At 42.2% G+C, this 14,542-nt stretch overlaps 1 protein-coding gene across 1 annotated transcript; it reads right to left on the bottom strand.

The window, feature by feature from the left end:
* Positions 1-2,764: 2,764 nt before the first annotated feature.
* On the bottom strand, positions 2,765-13,093 carry LOC120669942 (translation initiation factor eIF-2B subunit gamma-like). Its single transcript, XM_039949862.1, has 13 exons — positions 12,904-13,093; positions 12,721-12,816; positions 12,548-12,625; positions 10,877-10,957; positions 10,565-10,784; positions 10,422-10,480; positions 5,871-5,920; positions 5,689-5,776; positions 5,373-5,612; positions 5,204-5,296; positions 4,079-4,183; positions 3,470-3,586; positions 2,765-3,147 (listed from the first exon to the last, which is right to left on the bottom strand). Exons 1-13 carry the CDS (start codon positions 12,967-12,969, stop codon positions 3,082-3,084), a joined length of 1,359 nt encoding a protein of 452 aa, XP_039805796.1. The 5' UTR covers positions 12,970-13,093; the 3' UTR covers positions 2,765-3,081.
* Positions 13,094-14,542: the final 1,449 nt, after the last annotated feature.

Here is a 14,542-nt window from a genome sequence, read left to right as displayed (position 1 = left end):
GCGGGGGCTTCTGCTGATTTGGAGCCGAGCTCGAGCGACGCGCTGGCAGCCACGTGAGCGAGATTGGTAAAAATGTAATGTTTTTTTCTTTTCTATGTTGATTTCGTAGCGCTAAAAATAAGAGTGCTATCCTAGAAGATATCATCCGTTATAATGATAAAAAGTTAAATACCCCGAGGTTGAAATCATGTTTTTACCCGTGCTGTGCTGTGGATCGAATGAGATGCTCCAAATCCTAGTACCGTTGTCCCTTGATGATGCATGATCGATTAAACATTTCTAGCGTGTTTCTCTCTGTGAAAAAAAAAAGAAATCTCAGAGTTTGGTTGGCAGAACCCTCTGCCCCTATGCTGTTTGAACGGTTTACTTTCCTGTGTTGTTCCATCTCCTTCTCTTAGATGTTAACTTTGAGCAATCCCACCACCGGCTTTTGCTTAGTAATATGAGCAAATCCATAAGCAGAAGCGAACAAGTTTTCGAACGGAGCAGGGGCAAAACCATTGCAGGGCCGGGCAGTGGAAAGGTTCCCACGACAATCTCAAGAATCAGGAACGGAGCTCGCTGCTCTGAATTGCAGTCGTCAGATTGCCTAGGGCTCCGTCGATGTGTCTTTGTGTCCTCCTACAAGCACCACCCAAAGCAATGGTGATCTTTCCAGGAGCCATTTACTCGGCGCTGCCATGCTTAAATGCATTGCGAGGTGCTTATGCTACAGGTAACGGTTGTCACCTGAAACTCATGGCCTCATTGGCATGGCAAAGTGAAGACTGCAGAGTAACAATACATTACTGCGCCGACGACCGCTGGAACGGAACGGTGACAGGGTTAGAACTGGAAAAATAACTGAAACGAAGAGCCATTTGTCCGCTTGAGCATTCGATGAAGATTCAATAACTAAAAATGACCATTCCGTCCTCAAGCTTCTTCCCGAGGTCAATTTTATCCCCCGTTCTATGTACTGCCACTCTACTGGGCTTCATCGGCATCCAGTCATCAAGGCAAGGGAATGAGGGTCTAGCACGGTCAGTTCAAACCTGGTAACTCACCTTAGTTGACTGGATGTGAATGAGGCATGGCAACATGGCAAGATAGAACAAGAAATGAAATTAAGCCTGGGGAAGAAGTTTTGGATTGTAAAGGTCATTTTGATAGTTTAGAGTCAAAATTGAGTCTTGGTGGAAACTTCAAGGATAAAAAATAGCAATTTGTACTATGAAACCCATGGGCACCGCAATAGTTCATTTTGATGTTGTTTTGAAGAGCATTACATGCATTATATATTTTACTAATTGTAAAACAAATCTGCAGTTAAATTTACTAGCAACCCGTGGAAGCCCACTTGTGAAAAGAAGAAAGCCAAACAAACCGACCCTAAGATAAAAAAAACCAGTGTACATGTTTTAGGGTTGCTTGGGTTTTTTTAGTTTTGTTTTGAAAAGCTAAAAATATCTTTTATGTAGATTAACTTTCAAATGAATGAAATGACAATCCATATAATATCCCTTAGGTAGCGTTTGGATGTAGGTATTGAAGGCTGGAATTTAGAATTGGTATTGTATGAACTTGATATCAGCTGTTTGGTTGTTCTCGGTATTGGTATTGGAAACATCCTCCAATGCCGAGAGGTATTCGGCGTGCAGTTCCACCCCCTCGCGCAATTCCGACCCCAGCAGCTCCGTATTCGCTTGCATTCGCGCACCCTTCTTCTTCCCCGCGACTCCCCACCCTCGCTCAGTCGCGCCGTCCCTCCCTCCACCGCCGCACCGAAGCCACCTCCTTCCTCGCTGGCCGCGGCCGCACCAACTCCTCCTCCTTCCTTGCCGGCCGCGGCCCCTCCTCCCCCGCGTCGCTCCCTCCGCTGCGCCCCTCAGCCTCGCACTGCTCCCTTCGCTGCTGCTCTGCTCCCCGGCACTGCTCCCGTCGCTCTGCTCCCCCGCGCCACTCCTGCCGTCGCATCTGCTCCCCTCCTGCTCCTGCACGCCTCGCTCCCCTCCTGCTCCTCCGCGCCCCGAAGCCACCGCGCCAATCCCTTCGTCGCCGCGCCGGTCCCTCCGCCGCCGCTCCGCTCCGCTCCCCTCCGCCGCCGGCCTGCCATGGTGCTCCTCCATGCCCCTCCTATCCTCCTCCATCGAGCCCTGCTCTGCTCCTCTCGATGCGGCGTGGTGGAGGTCGATTTGGCCTCGAGGTCGACGACAAAGCAGCAGGGTTGGGAGGTGAGAGGAGCGGTGGTCCATCTTCTCCTCGGCCGGCGGCGATGTCCTCCTCTGGCCCCCTCCTCTTTCAATTCCATGATTATACATCCAAACAACAATTGAATTGTTTTGCTATTTAGGATTCCAAGGTCCAATACAATGGTTATCCAAACAATAGAATTCGAATCATGACCATTTCAATATCATGGCTGCATTGGTATTGAACCCAATTCAATGCCACGCCTACCAATATCAACATCCAAACAGACCCTTAAAGCATCTTACAGAGGCCAACAAACGCACCTCCAAACCTGTTTTTGACTAACAAATACAGGTTTTGCTTGTCAGAAGCCAAATTTGAAAGCTGGTTGTTTGACCCATTTTATTGCTTCTCAAAAGTTGATTTCCGAAGGTAGCTGCTTGTTTCAGGTTGACTTTTAACTAGAAGCCGAAAGCAAATGCTGAAACAGCAAAAATTCAAACACATGAAGGTGAAGTGGATCCAGAATTTCGCACAATAGTAGCCACCAACGTTCTACTCTCCGATGCCAGCGGCTGGGATGACAGATAAATTGCTGCAGATGATGCATTGTACGGCATCGTTTTTAAGGTTTCTAACTTTCAGATAAGGATTAATGGTGTCTTAATAGGCTATTGCTAGCTTACTACAAGCCTAACTTATAGCCATTGTCGTCATACGCATGAAATGTTTCGCTAACTGCAGCTCAAGCTCGGACTAGTAGAATAGAGTTAACCACAACCTTCCATACTGTTACACAAGAATCAAAATTATGGGGACCAAGATATACTGCCACCCCCTTTTTTCTCAGAGGGTGCATCTAAAGTGCACAAAATCGTTCAGGATCTGCCAAAATTGTGAAAACTTGCTCTACTTTCTTGCTAGGGATTCTGCTTTGTGCTCGCTGCCAGCAGTCACGATATAGCCAGCTCCAATCTGAAACATAGCAGACAATACAATACATTATTACAAGATGTTACTGAACAAGAGCTAGGTGTGAATTTAAGCTTTGCTTCATTTTAGTTAATGATGACTAGTAATCAGCTGCCCCACCCCCACCCCGTGCGCCCAAAACCCCAAAACCCAATTAATAGTACGTGACTAAAGATATCAATAGTCCGAGAAACTTTTGGTCATTAAATTTTCTATTAAACCTAGTAAAGCTATGGCACAATGGAAGATATTGCTACCATTTCAATCTTACATGCATTTTAAAATGCTCTCTCTCGTTTTTGCTACAGAGTCCAAAAGAGGCTACCTGGCAATCTTTCAGAACAGACCGTTCTTGCAGTTGAACATTATTACATACAACAGAACCTTGGATGTGGCAGCCGTCTTCAATAACAACGTGGTTCATCACAACAGAGTTGACAATCTGCAACAGGGGAGATGATTTCTTCATGAGAAGGGAACCAAGGAGCATAAACCAAAATGTAACTTAAATCTGGCATGTATGATATCTAACTAGTAATTCCATAAAGCTGCAAATATATTGCAAGACAATGACAGCCTTACAGGCAATAAACAAATATTAACAGTTGGATCTTGCTAGCTACAGAAAATCTTTCAAGGGTTTATGAATATTGCCTCTTTTTCTAAGGAACACGGCATGATATTAAGCATTAATAATATAGCAATATCAATATGGATAAGTTACCTATGTCTCTGCATGGAAGGCTAACACTCTTAAGCCTAAGCGGGCTAGATCCAAAAAAATACTACTGGTTACAACCAGCTTGTTTACCTTGCATGGCACACCCAATATGCCAATTTCTAGGTTTTTCTAGTTAACCCAGCAAGTTGCTAAGCATCATTTTAATCAAGTGCATACAAAAAAAAAAAGAACAACAGGGCATACTGTAATTACCTTTACATTGGAACCAATTCGGCAATGACGACCAATCACAGATCTCTTAACACTACACTTGTCACCTAGCTGCGAACCCTCAGCAAGAATACAATGTGGCCCTATCTAAACAAACATAAGAAACAACAAAAATAAGCAAAAAATACAAGTTTGACAAATAAAGAAAGTAGCCATTTCGAACATTGATGCAAAATCAGATCTGGAAAAGCTCATTATTAATGTACCAAAAGCAATTTAACACTACCTTTGATGTCAAATAGATAGCCTCAATGTGGGCAACCAAACTTTAAAAACTTTGACAATGGCATACTTCTAAGCAAATTATATTATTAAATTTCTCAATAGAATTACTTTCAGGTCGCGATCCTTTTTAAAAGGTTTCATGATATAACTCAGCACTCACAAATTTAAATGAAGCATATTGATCTTATAACTACAGAACTACTACTTAACATGCCTGTTTACAAGTGCAGCTTTGTGATTTGTTCATCAAACCCACAGGCTACAGCAAAGGTTATCAATAAAAAAATTCGACTTTTCACGAAAAAAAATCTAGATTAAGAAACGAACAGAAGCAGATCATTCTAAAAGCATCCAATTTTCTAAGTTCTAACAAAGCTGTAAGAAATGGAATGAAGGTGAATAGCATAAACATATATAAAACACAAAATAATAACAATAGATATTTAGATGTCAATCTTTTATTGCAGACGGTGATATCACTAATGCAAATTGGAAGTGTTCCATCTTCCCGTATTATATTGTACTCCCTCCAACCTTCAATATTTGATGTTGGTTGGTTCAAAATTAAGCTAACCAAGGTCATATTAGAGAAGGGAAGTAGTATACAACAAGGATATGATTGCATAAGGTAAAACTGTAAGTTGACTACCACAAGATCCATTCCAGCTGCCATACACTTTGTTGGTTGAAACTTGAAACACATGGCTCATATGTCAGATTGACCATTATAGTCTTAAATCCAACAGATGAAGATCTTCACATACATGACATGGTAGCATCTAACACAATTGCATCCTAAATTCATTAAAGCATGTGTTTTCCGTATTCTCGAGCAACCATTGATGTTAGTTCTTCAATAATTGAGCATTAAACTAGACTTACTGTAGTCTTTGATCCAAGAACAGAGGATGGGTGGATGATATTGTTTTGTGCAGAGAAAGAATAACCAGACAGATGGCTAGCTTCCCCTGTAACCTGCAATACCAAAAGAAAAAATGTTAATTTAAGCATAATTCAACAGTGGTGCATGTGACAAAATAATTATCCTTACATCTCGATTGATATCACAGTATGACTGAATCGAGTTCAAGCGGTGACAGTATTTGCTTTTAGTAGCAATATAAGCACAGCACCTATGTCCACCATGTGATCTTGACAGTACATCTTGCTTGAAAGCAGATGGTGCAATGACACGATGCTGTGATAAACACTGCAAATTACCACTGGAGAAAACAGCATTATTCCCAGTTTCACCAACTGTTGTTCCAATGCCACCTGATGGAGCTGATCTCTGTTCAAGTTTACAACAGTTTGAATACTGATTCAGAAGACACTGTTATATATTTACATGTTAAGCATCACCATACCAATTGACTTCTCACTAGATACGGGAGGACTTCAAGTCTAATGCTACGGTATGCTTCCTTCTGTTCCACTACGTCCTGTAATATTGTTCTGCAACCAGCAGTAAATTATCGCAAGATTTATGGCTGAGCATAAAGAACGACCAAACCAGACATCACAAAATGTGAAAATTATATAAACTTACCTCTTAAAAGCATAAAGATGTGCATCCATCAGGTCACTTCGAATTTCCATCTAAAAAAGGGAGATAGCATAGACATTTAGTTCAATAAACCATTCAAACTGTGTACCTTTATGACTTTAAATTAAAGCAACACATTATTGAACCAATTAACAAGACTGTTACCACCGCCCACTAAAATTTGATATGAACACCGAACAAAATGCAATCATTATAAAATAGAGAAAGTATTCAGTCAAACCATTCAACCACTCATTATCATCACAAGTTGTGTCTAAGTAGAGTATATTGCAAGTGATAAACTCTCAAGGTACAGATTCCATCCCAAAAAGTAAAAGAACTTGACCACAGGGGGAAGACTTACCCCTGCCTTTCTCTAAAGGAGGGGAATACCAAAAGCTTTGGCTGGATAGGAAACTCCCTGAAACCAGTCCTCACTCCTCAGGAAGACTGGTGACTGGTGAACCTCTCGACTGGAGGTTCTACCAACTGAGCTGTCATTCAGTTCACATAATAGATCCCATCCATAAAGGGACAGTAAGGTTCTTCGCTTGTTTCCTTAGAAGAGTATCCCTGTCCCCCATTAGCAGTTGCTTGTAAATGAATCAAGGTTCAAAAAAACACAATTAAACGTCGTTTAATCAAGATTAAACGCTGAACGGTGGGGTAGCGTTGCGTTTATGGGGTAAACGTTGAAAAAAACGTTGGCGCGTGAGCGGGAGGAAGGAAAGAATGGCGCGGGAAAGGAGTTGCCGGCGCGGGAATTAGAAGACAGTCTGGGCGGCGCAATCAGTCGCGCATCTGCGGATCTGCCTCCAGGGTTCCGCGACTCGCGTCGCGCCTCTGCTGCTCCTAGTCCTCCCTGCGGCCTGCAGGGCCCCTGTCCGCCGCCGACTCTGCAGCTCCGCCTCCCTGCAGGGGACCCGTCGCGCGTCCGCCTCCTACAGGGGACCCGTCGGCTTCCCGTCCGCCTCCCTGCAGGGGACCCGTCCGCCTCCCGTCGCTGCTCCTCCCTGCAGCCGCCCCAAGCCCCCAAGGTCAGTGCCCTCCCCTGCTCGCTGCTCCTTCCTCCCGCTCGCTTCTCCACCCCCTGTTGCTCTCCCCTGCTCCTCTCCCCTGCTCTGGATGACAGGATAAGTGAATATTGAATACTGAATCTGCATGTACGTGTATGTGTTTGCCTTAGCCCTGCCTTGAATAAGTCTCTAAATGCCTGATTTGTGATAGCTTGGATGTGATTGCTCTGATATATGTATGCTTGGATGTGATTGCTCTGATATATGTATGCCTGAATGTTGTCTGAAAGTAAGGGATGTCAAAAACAAGTGTGCAGCAAGAGGTATGGTCACTATTATTACTTCTAGTTGTGTTATTACTACTGATTTTGCTCTCAGTATCACAAAAATAATAAAAATAATAAAAAAACGTTTAATCGTGTTTAATCTCGTTTAAACTACTAAAACTCTAAACCATCGGCTAGCGTTCGCTCAGCGTTCAGCGTTTTTTTGAACCTTGAAATGAATAATGTGAGATTTTCTGGGCTGTCTACCAATCATCTCCAATATGTTACAATACAGTACATTTCCTATGATTTTAAGACTTGCCACAGCTAAGTTGTGCTTTTGTCAAGCTTGAGGTTATATCAAAATCCAGATTGCCTCATCAGTCAACAAATTTCGGCAGTCTAAAGACTCTGCATCAGACAATATGTCTACAGCAAAGGCACTAAAGCTTTAGCCACAAAATGGCCATGTCTCGTGAAACCAATCCAGCCAAAAAGGAGGTTTCTAAAGATTCAGGGTAAAGTAAGTTTTGAAATAACTTGATTTGGTAAAAGTACATCCTATACCAATGCCACAGGAGGATGAAGAGGGCACAAAGGAGAAAAAAGATCCAAAGTAAAATGGAATATCTCACTCAAACTTATGAATGACAAAGTCATCTGTGTTGGAATATAAGTGAATCGCCCACCTCTCCCCATCAGCTTAAGCTTTTGGGTTGAATTGGTTGGTGCATGCCAACTCAATAATCTGATTTCTACATTATTGACTTTTAAGATGGAGGGTCTAAAACAAATCCATCTGTTGCATGCTACAATAGTTCAGTCACAATACTTCGGCTCGACCTCTTTAGCGCACCTTTACTATGAAAGCATAAAATATTGTGAAGGAAGGAGATTGCTGAGAAGACCAGCTAACCATAACATAGTACAGATGGGCCAAAAACAAACTGATGAATATTACTCCCTGCACCCCTGAATTATTTGAGCTCGAACCATATCCAAGAATAAAGCAAAACCCAAAGAAACAACCATACCAGAGTCTGTTCAATGAAATTACCCAACAACACAGCAATGTGAAGTTGTGAACATGATAAAAAGGCAGCATATGAAACAAGGACATGAAATAGTAAAGAGGGGCATTTTACATAGTGTTTCAAAGGCGTTGCCTAGGCATCCAGGCGCACCCAGCTCGCCTTGGGTCACCTAGTTGCCTTTGAAACACTGGTTTTTACATATAGGATAGAATTGTTGAAATAGTGTTTCTTCCTGTTTTCCAATGCTTCTTGATGGAAACAAAAGAGGTACAAGTTGAGGGAAGGCCTAGGCTAGAAGTTACGGATGTAACTGACATTGATTTGTTCTTCAATCAGTAACATCAAGTTACTTTGTAATAAAGATAGCTTATAGCTTATTACCATGAATATTGAATCATTTTTACAGTGGCAGGCATAGTACCAAATCTAATAGCATTAGCTTTACACATCTTACAAATTCTCTTAGGGCGCATTTGGGAGAGCTCCGGCTCCGGCTTACCGAAGAAGCCGGAGCCGAACCAAACGGCCTCGCCGAAGGAGTAGCTTCTGAGCATCTACAAGAGGAGCCGGAGCCATTTTTGGGCTGCATGGCAGAGCCACAAAAAGTAGCTCTGTGGCTCCGGCTCCGCACGCGGAGCCCTCGGTGAGGAGCCCTACCAAACGAGCCCATAGACTACTCATTCACTCCAAAATGTATAGTTTTATTTCTAAAGCCAACATTGACATCCCTAAATGTGTCTTTGACAGGGAATGTTGCCTGTCATTGACAGCCTCGTCTTGTTGACATAACAAAAAAAATACCACCAAGTACATTGATGCTAAAAAAAAGGACATAGCAGTTTCCAACCTAATTTCTTGAATATAGATATCAGCCCCAACCAACAAACAGATAAACTTAAATCATCTAAATCAATGCAAGGACAAACCAGATGCAAAAATCTTGAGACACAACCTAGCATTGGCCTGTTTGTTTTTCATGAATTGTGATGCATGACAATGTCGAATTACATAAGTATAGCACTAAGCTCGGAATTCTCAGGAAACAAATATAGTTGACTTGATGGAGAGATATAGGGAGCAGAAGAAGGACTTGCACATGGTCTTCATTGACCTTGAGAAGGCATATGACAAAGTACCGAGAAATGTCATGTGGTGGGCTTTGGAGAAGCACAAAGTCCCAACCAAGTATATTACCCTCATTAAGGATATGTACAAAGATGCGACGACGTTTGTCCGGACATGTGATGGCAACACCACTGACTTTCCTATTAACATAGGCCTACACCAGGGGTCAGCATTGAGCCCTTATTTATTTGCTTTAGTGATGGATGAGATCACAAGGGATATACAAGGTGAGATCCCTTGGTGTATGCTCTTTGCTGATGATGTGGTGCTAGTTGACGAGAGTAGGGCAGGGGTTAATAGGAAGTTAGAGCTGTGGAGACGCACGTTAGAGTCGAAAGGGTTCAGACTTAGTAGGACCAAGACCGAGTACATGATGTGCGATTTCAACGCGACTAGGCATGAGGGGGGAGACGTTAGTCTAGATGGGCAAGTGGTGGTCCAGAAGGATACGTTTCGGTATTTAGGATCGGTGTTACAAAAGGATTGCGACATTGATGAAGATGTTAGGCATAGAATTTCAGCTGACTGGTTGAAATGGCGACAAGCTTCTGGTATCCTTTGTGACAAGAGGGTGCCACAAAAGCTAAAAGGCAAATTCTATAGGACAGCAATTCGTCCGGCGATATTATACGGTGCTGAATGTTGGCCTACAAAAAGACGACATGTGCAGCAACTGAGTGTAGCAGAGATGCGGATGTTGCGGTGGTTTTGCGGGCACACAAAGAGGGATAGAGTCCGGAACGAAGTTATTCGGGATAGGGTCGGGGTGGCACCAATTGAGGAGAAACTTACTCAGCATCGGCTGAGATGGTTTGGACATGTCCAACGAAGGCCTCCTGAGGCGCCGGTGCGTAATGGGATCCTTGAGCTAGTCGATAATGTAAAGAGGGGTAGAGGTAGATCTAAACTGACGTGGGATGAGTCGGTTAAGAGAGACCTTAAGGATTGGAACATCTCTAAAGAGATAGCTTTGGATAGGAGCGCTTGGAGACTAGCTATCAATGTGCCTGAACCTTGAACTTATTTCTTTCGGGTTTCATCTCTAGCCTACCCCAACTTGCTTGGGAAAAAAGGCTATGTTGTTGTTGTTGATACATGCAATAGGTGCCTTACCTGACCTACAGCCTGGATTTTTCTCTTATCAACTCGAACATCTTTTTCAACATCAGTTCCTACAGGTGACATTGAGAAGTATATTAATCATGGATGACATTACTAACCTACTGTTACAGGTCATGAAGTCACAGTAAGCAAACCTGATACGATATGCAACAAGAACTGTTTAGTCTTGTCCAGCCCAACTATGTTCAGACGATTTGGCTTCTTAGCTTTATCTTTCCCACTAGAAGAAGCAGTTTCTGAAGGACCACTAACAGGAACAGAACATAGTAAAGCAGTAACAGCTGCACCATTTCTTCTATGTGTAGCAGCAACAGCCCCAGGCAACACATCTGTTACCAGGTCACCGCTAATTACCTTTTTCGAATGCAGTTCAATGTGTTAGCATCTAGATTACTCCAGCATGCAATTTTTGTCAACATTGCCATAGTATGAAGCACAAACATTACCAAAATATCATTTGCTGTCAGTCGCTTTGAAATAGCTCGTAATGCACCAGCACTTCCAAGATCTTCAGAAACAGCAACTACCTGAACACAAGGAAGAGTTACTTCCACAAACAAATGAGAATATGTTCCTCCTAAAGTTGTTCATTGCTTTGTCAATGAGAAGGATAGCATAAAAAAGTAAACTAATAGCAAGAAAACGAACAATTAGGAGAAAACTTTATTAAAAAAAGAACAAACAAGCAGTTCAAGTTACTAAGAAATATCAAATCCATATATTTTACTGATTTTATATAACATACACTAAGACATTGATGATAAAAAAAAAGAAATAAGTTAGAACAAAGACATGCTGACGAGCTATTCTAACTATAATGGAGTTATGTTTCAGTTGGCACTCCCTGAATCCTGAAATATCAGGCATTTTAGTTTTTCCTAAGTCAAACTGGTCTAAGTTTGACCAAATTTATAAAAAGGATAATAATATTTTGGAATATATTTTCATAATAAATAATTAGATCCATTGCGAAATATATTTTCATAATTTACTTATTTAATGTGTTAGATGTTAATATTCTTCTCTATAAATTTGGTCCTTGTTTGACTTAGAACAAACCAAAATCCCTTATATTTCAGGATGGAGGGAGTAGGCTGCAAGCTAGCTTCGCATTCTCACTTCACTAAAGAGGTGTTGAAGAAACAACAAAAAATTACATTCAAGCATTGGTAAAGATAATAGAAATCTTATAGTATTCAAACTTGTAGCCTGCTTACTTCCAATTTTAAAACCCCAGCAAGAGCAGCAATTGGAGAACACAAGAGTACATTATCGTTTGAATAATAAATTAATAAAGTGAAATGATACTAAGAGATGGAGCGAACCTTAAGGTCAAATTTTCATTTAGAATTAAAACTTGTTTATGTGATGCTACCATTTGGCTAGCTATTAGCTGTTTTTGAAGACCAAACGCTAAATGACTTAGCCCACTATTTTGTACCTTGATCATAAACCCACTAACATCCATGCTCTAGAAGGCACTCGACAATAGTTAGGCAGATGGGTGCTGCCTAGTGCCTCATCTACGGTTCATTTAGGTGGCTGACTATCAGCAAAAAAGAACAGAAACTCACCCCAAATTATCCGAAGTACAAGAGGGGAAGGCCAGCCAGCACCTACGTGGGCAGCCATTACAACACTGACTATCCTACAACCATTGTAATATCAGCACCTCAACAACCTAGACAAAGACAGGTACCAAAGCGTGCACAGATCCGCAGAGTACATGACCAGTTTATTTTATATAAATTTCAATAACAAAAGTAATTGTGACACAAATGATAGTCCCAAGAACACTGAAGGGATGAGCAGCAATTTCTATGCATAGCCTACCATTACAATGCTATATTGCTATGTGATTTGTGGCTAGTGAAAAAAAACTCCTCAAAATTGACATGAAAAATAGTCTATCTAGCTTTAGAGACTTATTTTGTTCTGCCATGAAAATTTATCCAAATCATTTATCTTCGAGCATAATGGATGTGATTGCACAGTGCACACCAGTAGTTGTTTCTGCAATTTTCTACAATTACATATCTCTTAGCACCAACACAACCACAGCGCCCCAAGTATCGAAATCATTGCAATCTGAGACACGGAACCAGAACCAAACTCACCTCCACACGAAGTCGATCCAGGTATGCACTGGAGACCCAGGCACCGACGAGCCGCGCCGCCTCCTGCCCCTCCACCACCTGCACCACGCCCACATCAGCCAAACAAGCCCCCGCTCGCGCTGTGGAACCACAGCCCTAACAAGCGGAAGAGAAAAAGAAGTGCGAGCGCTCACCACGATAAGGTCCTTGAGGTCGCTGGCCTCGAGGAGGTCCAGAGCGTAGGAGAGCAAGGGGCGGTTCGCGACCGGGAGCAGCGCCTTGGGGACATCCTGAGCGAGGAGGAGGGTCAGGGATTTGGGGGTGCGGGGTTAACGGGTAAGGTGAGGTAAGATGGGGTGGGAGGAGGGAGGGGATACCTTGGAGACGAGGGGCGAGAGCGTCTCGGAGGTGCCGCCGGCGAGGACGACAACCTGGAAGTCCATTTCTCGCGAAAACAGCGGCGGCGGAGGGCGTCGCCGGCGAGGGTTTTGGTGTTCTGAATTTGGATCGGACAGGATGTGGCCGCCAGGCGCCAGGCTAGGACGCGTTAGCGGTTTGCCTATTTGGTTTCACAAAGCTGGGGATCAATTGGTTTATTGGTCCATGTTTGTCTCTAAAAACAGATCAGATTGGGTCAACAATGAAATTCAATTCAGCTTCAAATTGGAAGTGTAGTTGTTTCATACCATAAATTCCAAATACTTCGATGGCATGTGTGCATCTAAAAATGTAGTTAATTTCCTCTTAATTTAAAATATGTGCTCAGGTTCGCGAAAAAATGTAGTTCAATTAATTCAGATATAATTGGTATTCCTTAGGTGCAAAATAAAATATGGTTGGCTTTGGAATAAGGCTGCCATCATTCGTTCATTTGCACCTTATATGAAAGTTTTAAAAGATACATCTACCTCAATACATGGCCTGATATAATTTTCTCTAGAACTATAAGACAGCAATGGATCTGGCCAGCATATATCTTGTAGCTTGTGTCATTTTCTGTAATTATTTGGACTATCAATCCTGAACCAATTAATACCAAAATAGATGACCTTATCTTGACATTGCAATAGATATATGAGAAATATGTAAATTCTGTATTATGAGGTAGTGGCAGGTGGATTGTATGATGGGATGTATTCCACATTCTATGGGCATTATTATGTTCTTCAAAATCTTCTTTTGTTTTGTTTAAAAAGGAATTCCTTTTAATAAGTTACTCAAACCATACTTCATGTTCTCTCTATGTAGGTTGAATTGAAGACATACCCCGTGTTTTCAGATATCTAGATCTTTGGTTTTATGATCTTTTTTAAATATAAAGATTAGACTTATTAGTCTATACGAGCGGAACTGAGAGATATCTAGGCCCCTGAGTGGGTTTTGGTATTTGACGACAAAACCATATACGTTTAATATTGTTATCTAAGCATGTGTGCAGGAGCTATGGTTGGATAAGCAAATAAATACAATGAAGTACGCCCCTCAAAAAGGAAACGAAAAGCGGTGTTGAATATGAATTAAAAAATTAGACTTTTAATTTATAATTGAGTATAAGAATGTCGTACTATCAAGGGGGACTTGAATCTAATGGTTGTGACAAGATTCTAGTGCTCAAGGAACACTAACAAACCCAACGAGAGACAAAAACCACTCAAAATTCCACATAGAAGCAATCTTGAGTGAGGCATGCTGCTAAACCCGGAGAGTCCGGGTTTCAGCCCGGAGAGTCTGGGTTTCAGCCCGGAGAATCTGGGCACTAGGCCCGGAGTATCTGGGTGTTTACTCGGAGTATCCGGGTAACCCTTGAGCAACGGCTATTTTTTCTGTGAGATGAGTATATATATCCCTCATACCCCTTCAATCACTCGCTCTTGTTCATTTCGAAACTAAACAGGTCAAACCCTAGAGAAGGTTCTCTCATTCCCTCCCCTTTGATTCTTGAGTGATTTCTTGAGGGATTCAAGTGAGAGACTTGTAAGAGAAAAGATTTGAGCTACTGAGCATTCATTCCAACCC

Source organism: Panicum virgatum, chromosome 4N (genome assembly GCF_016808335.1).
Source record: "Panicum virgatum strain AP13 chromosome 4N, P.virgatum_v5, whole genome shotgun sequence".
In the NCBI taxonomy this organism is placed as follows: domain Eukaryota; kingdom Viridiplantae; phylum Streptophyta; class Magnoliopsida; order Poales; family Poaceae; genus Panicum; species Panicum virgatum.
This window is presented reverse-complemented; position numbering and strand designations above follow the sequence as displayed.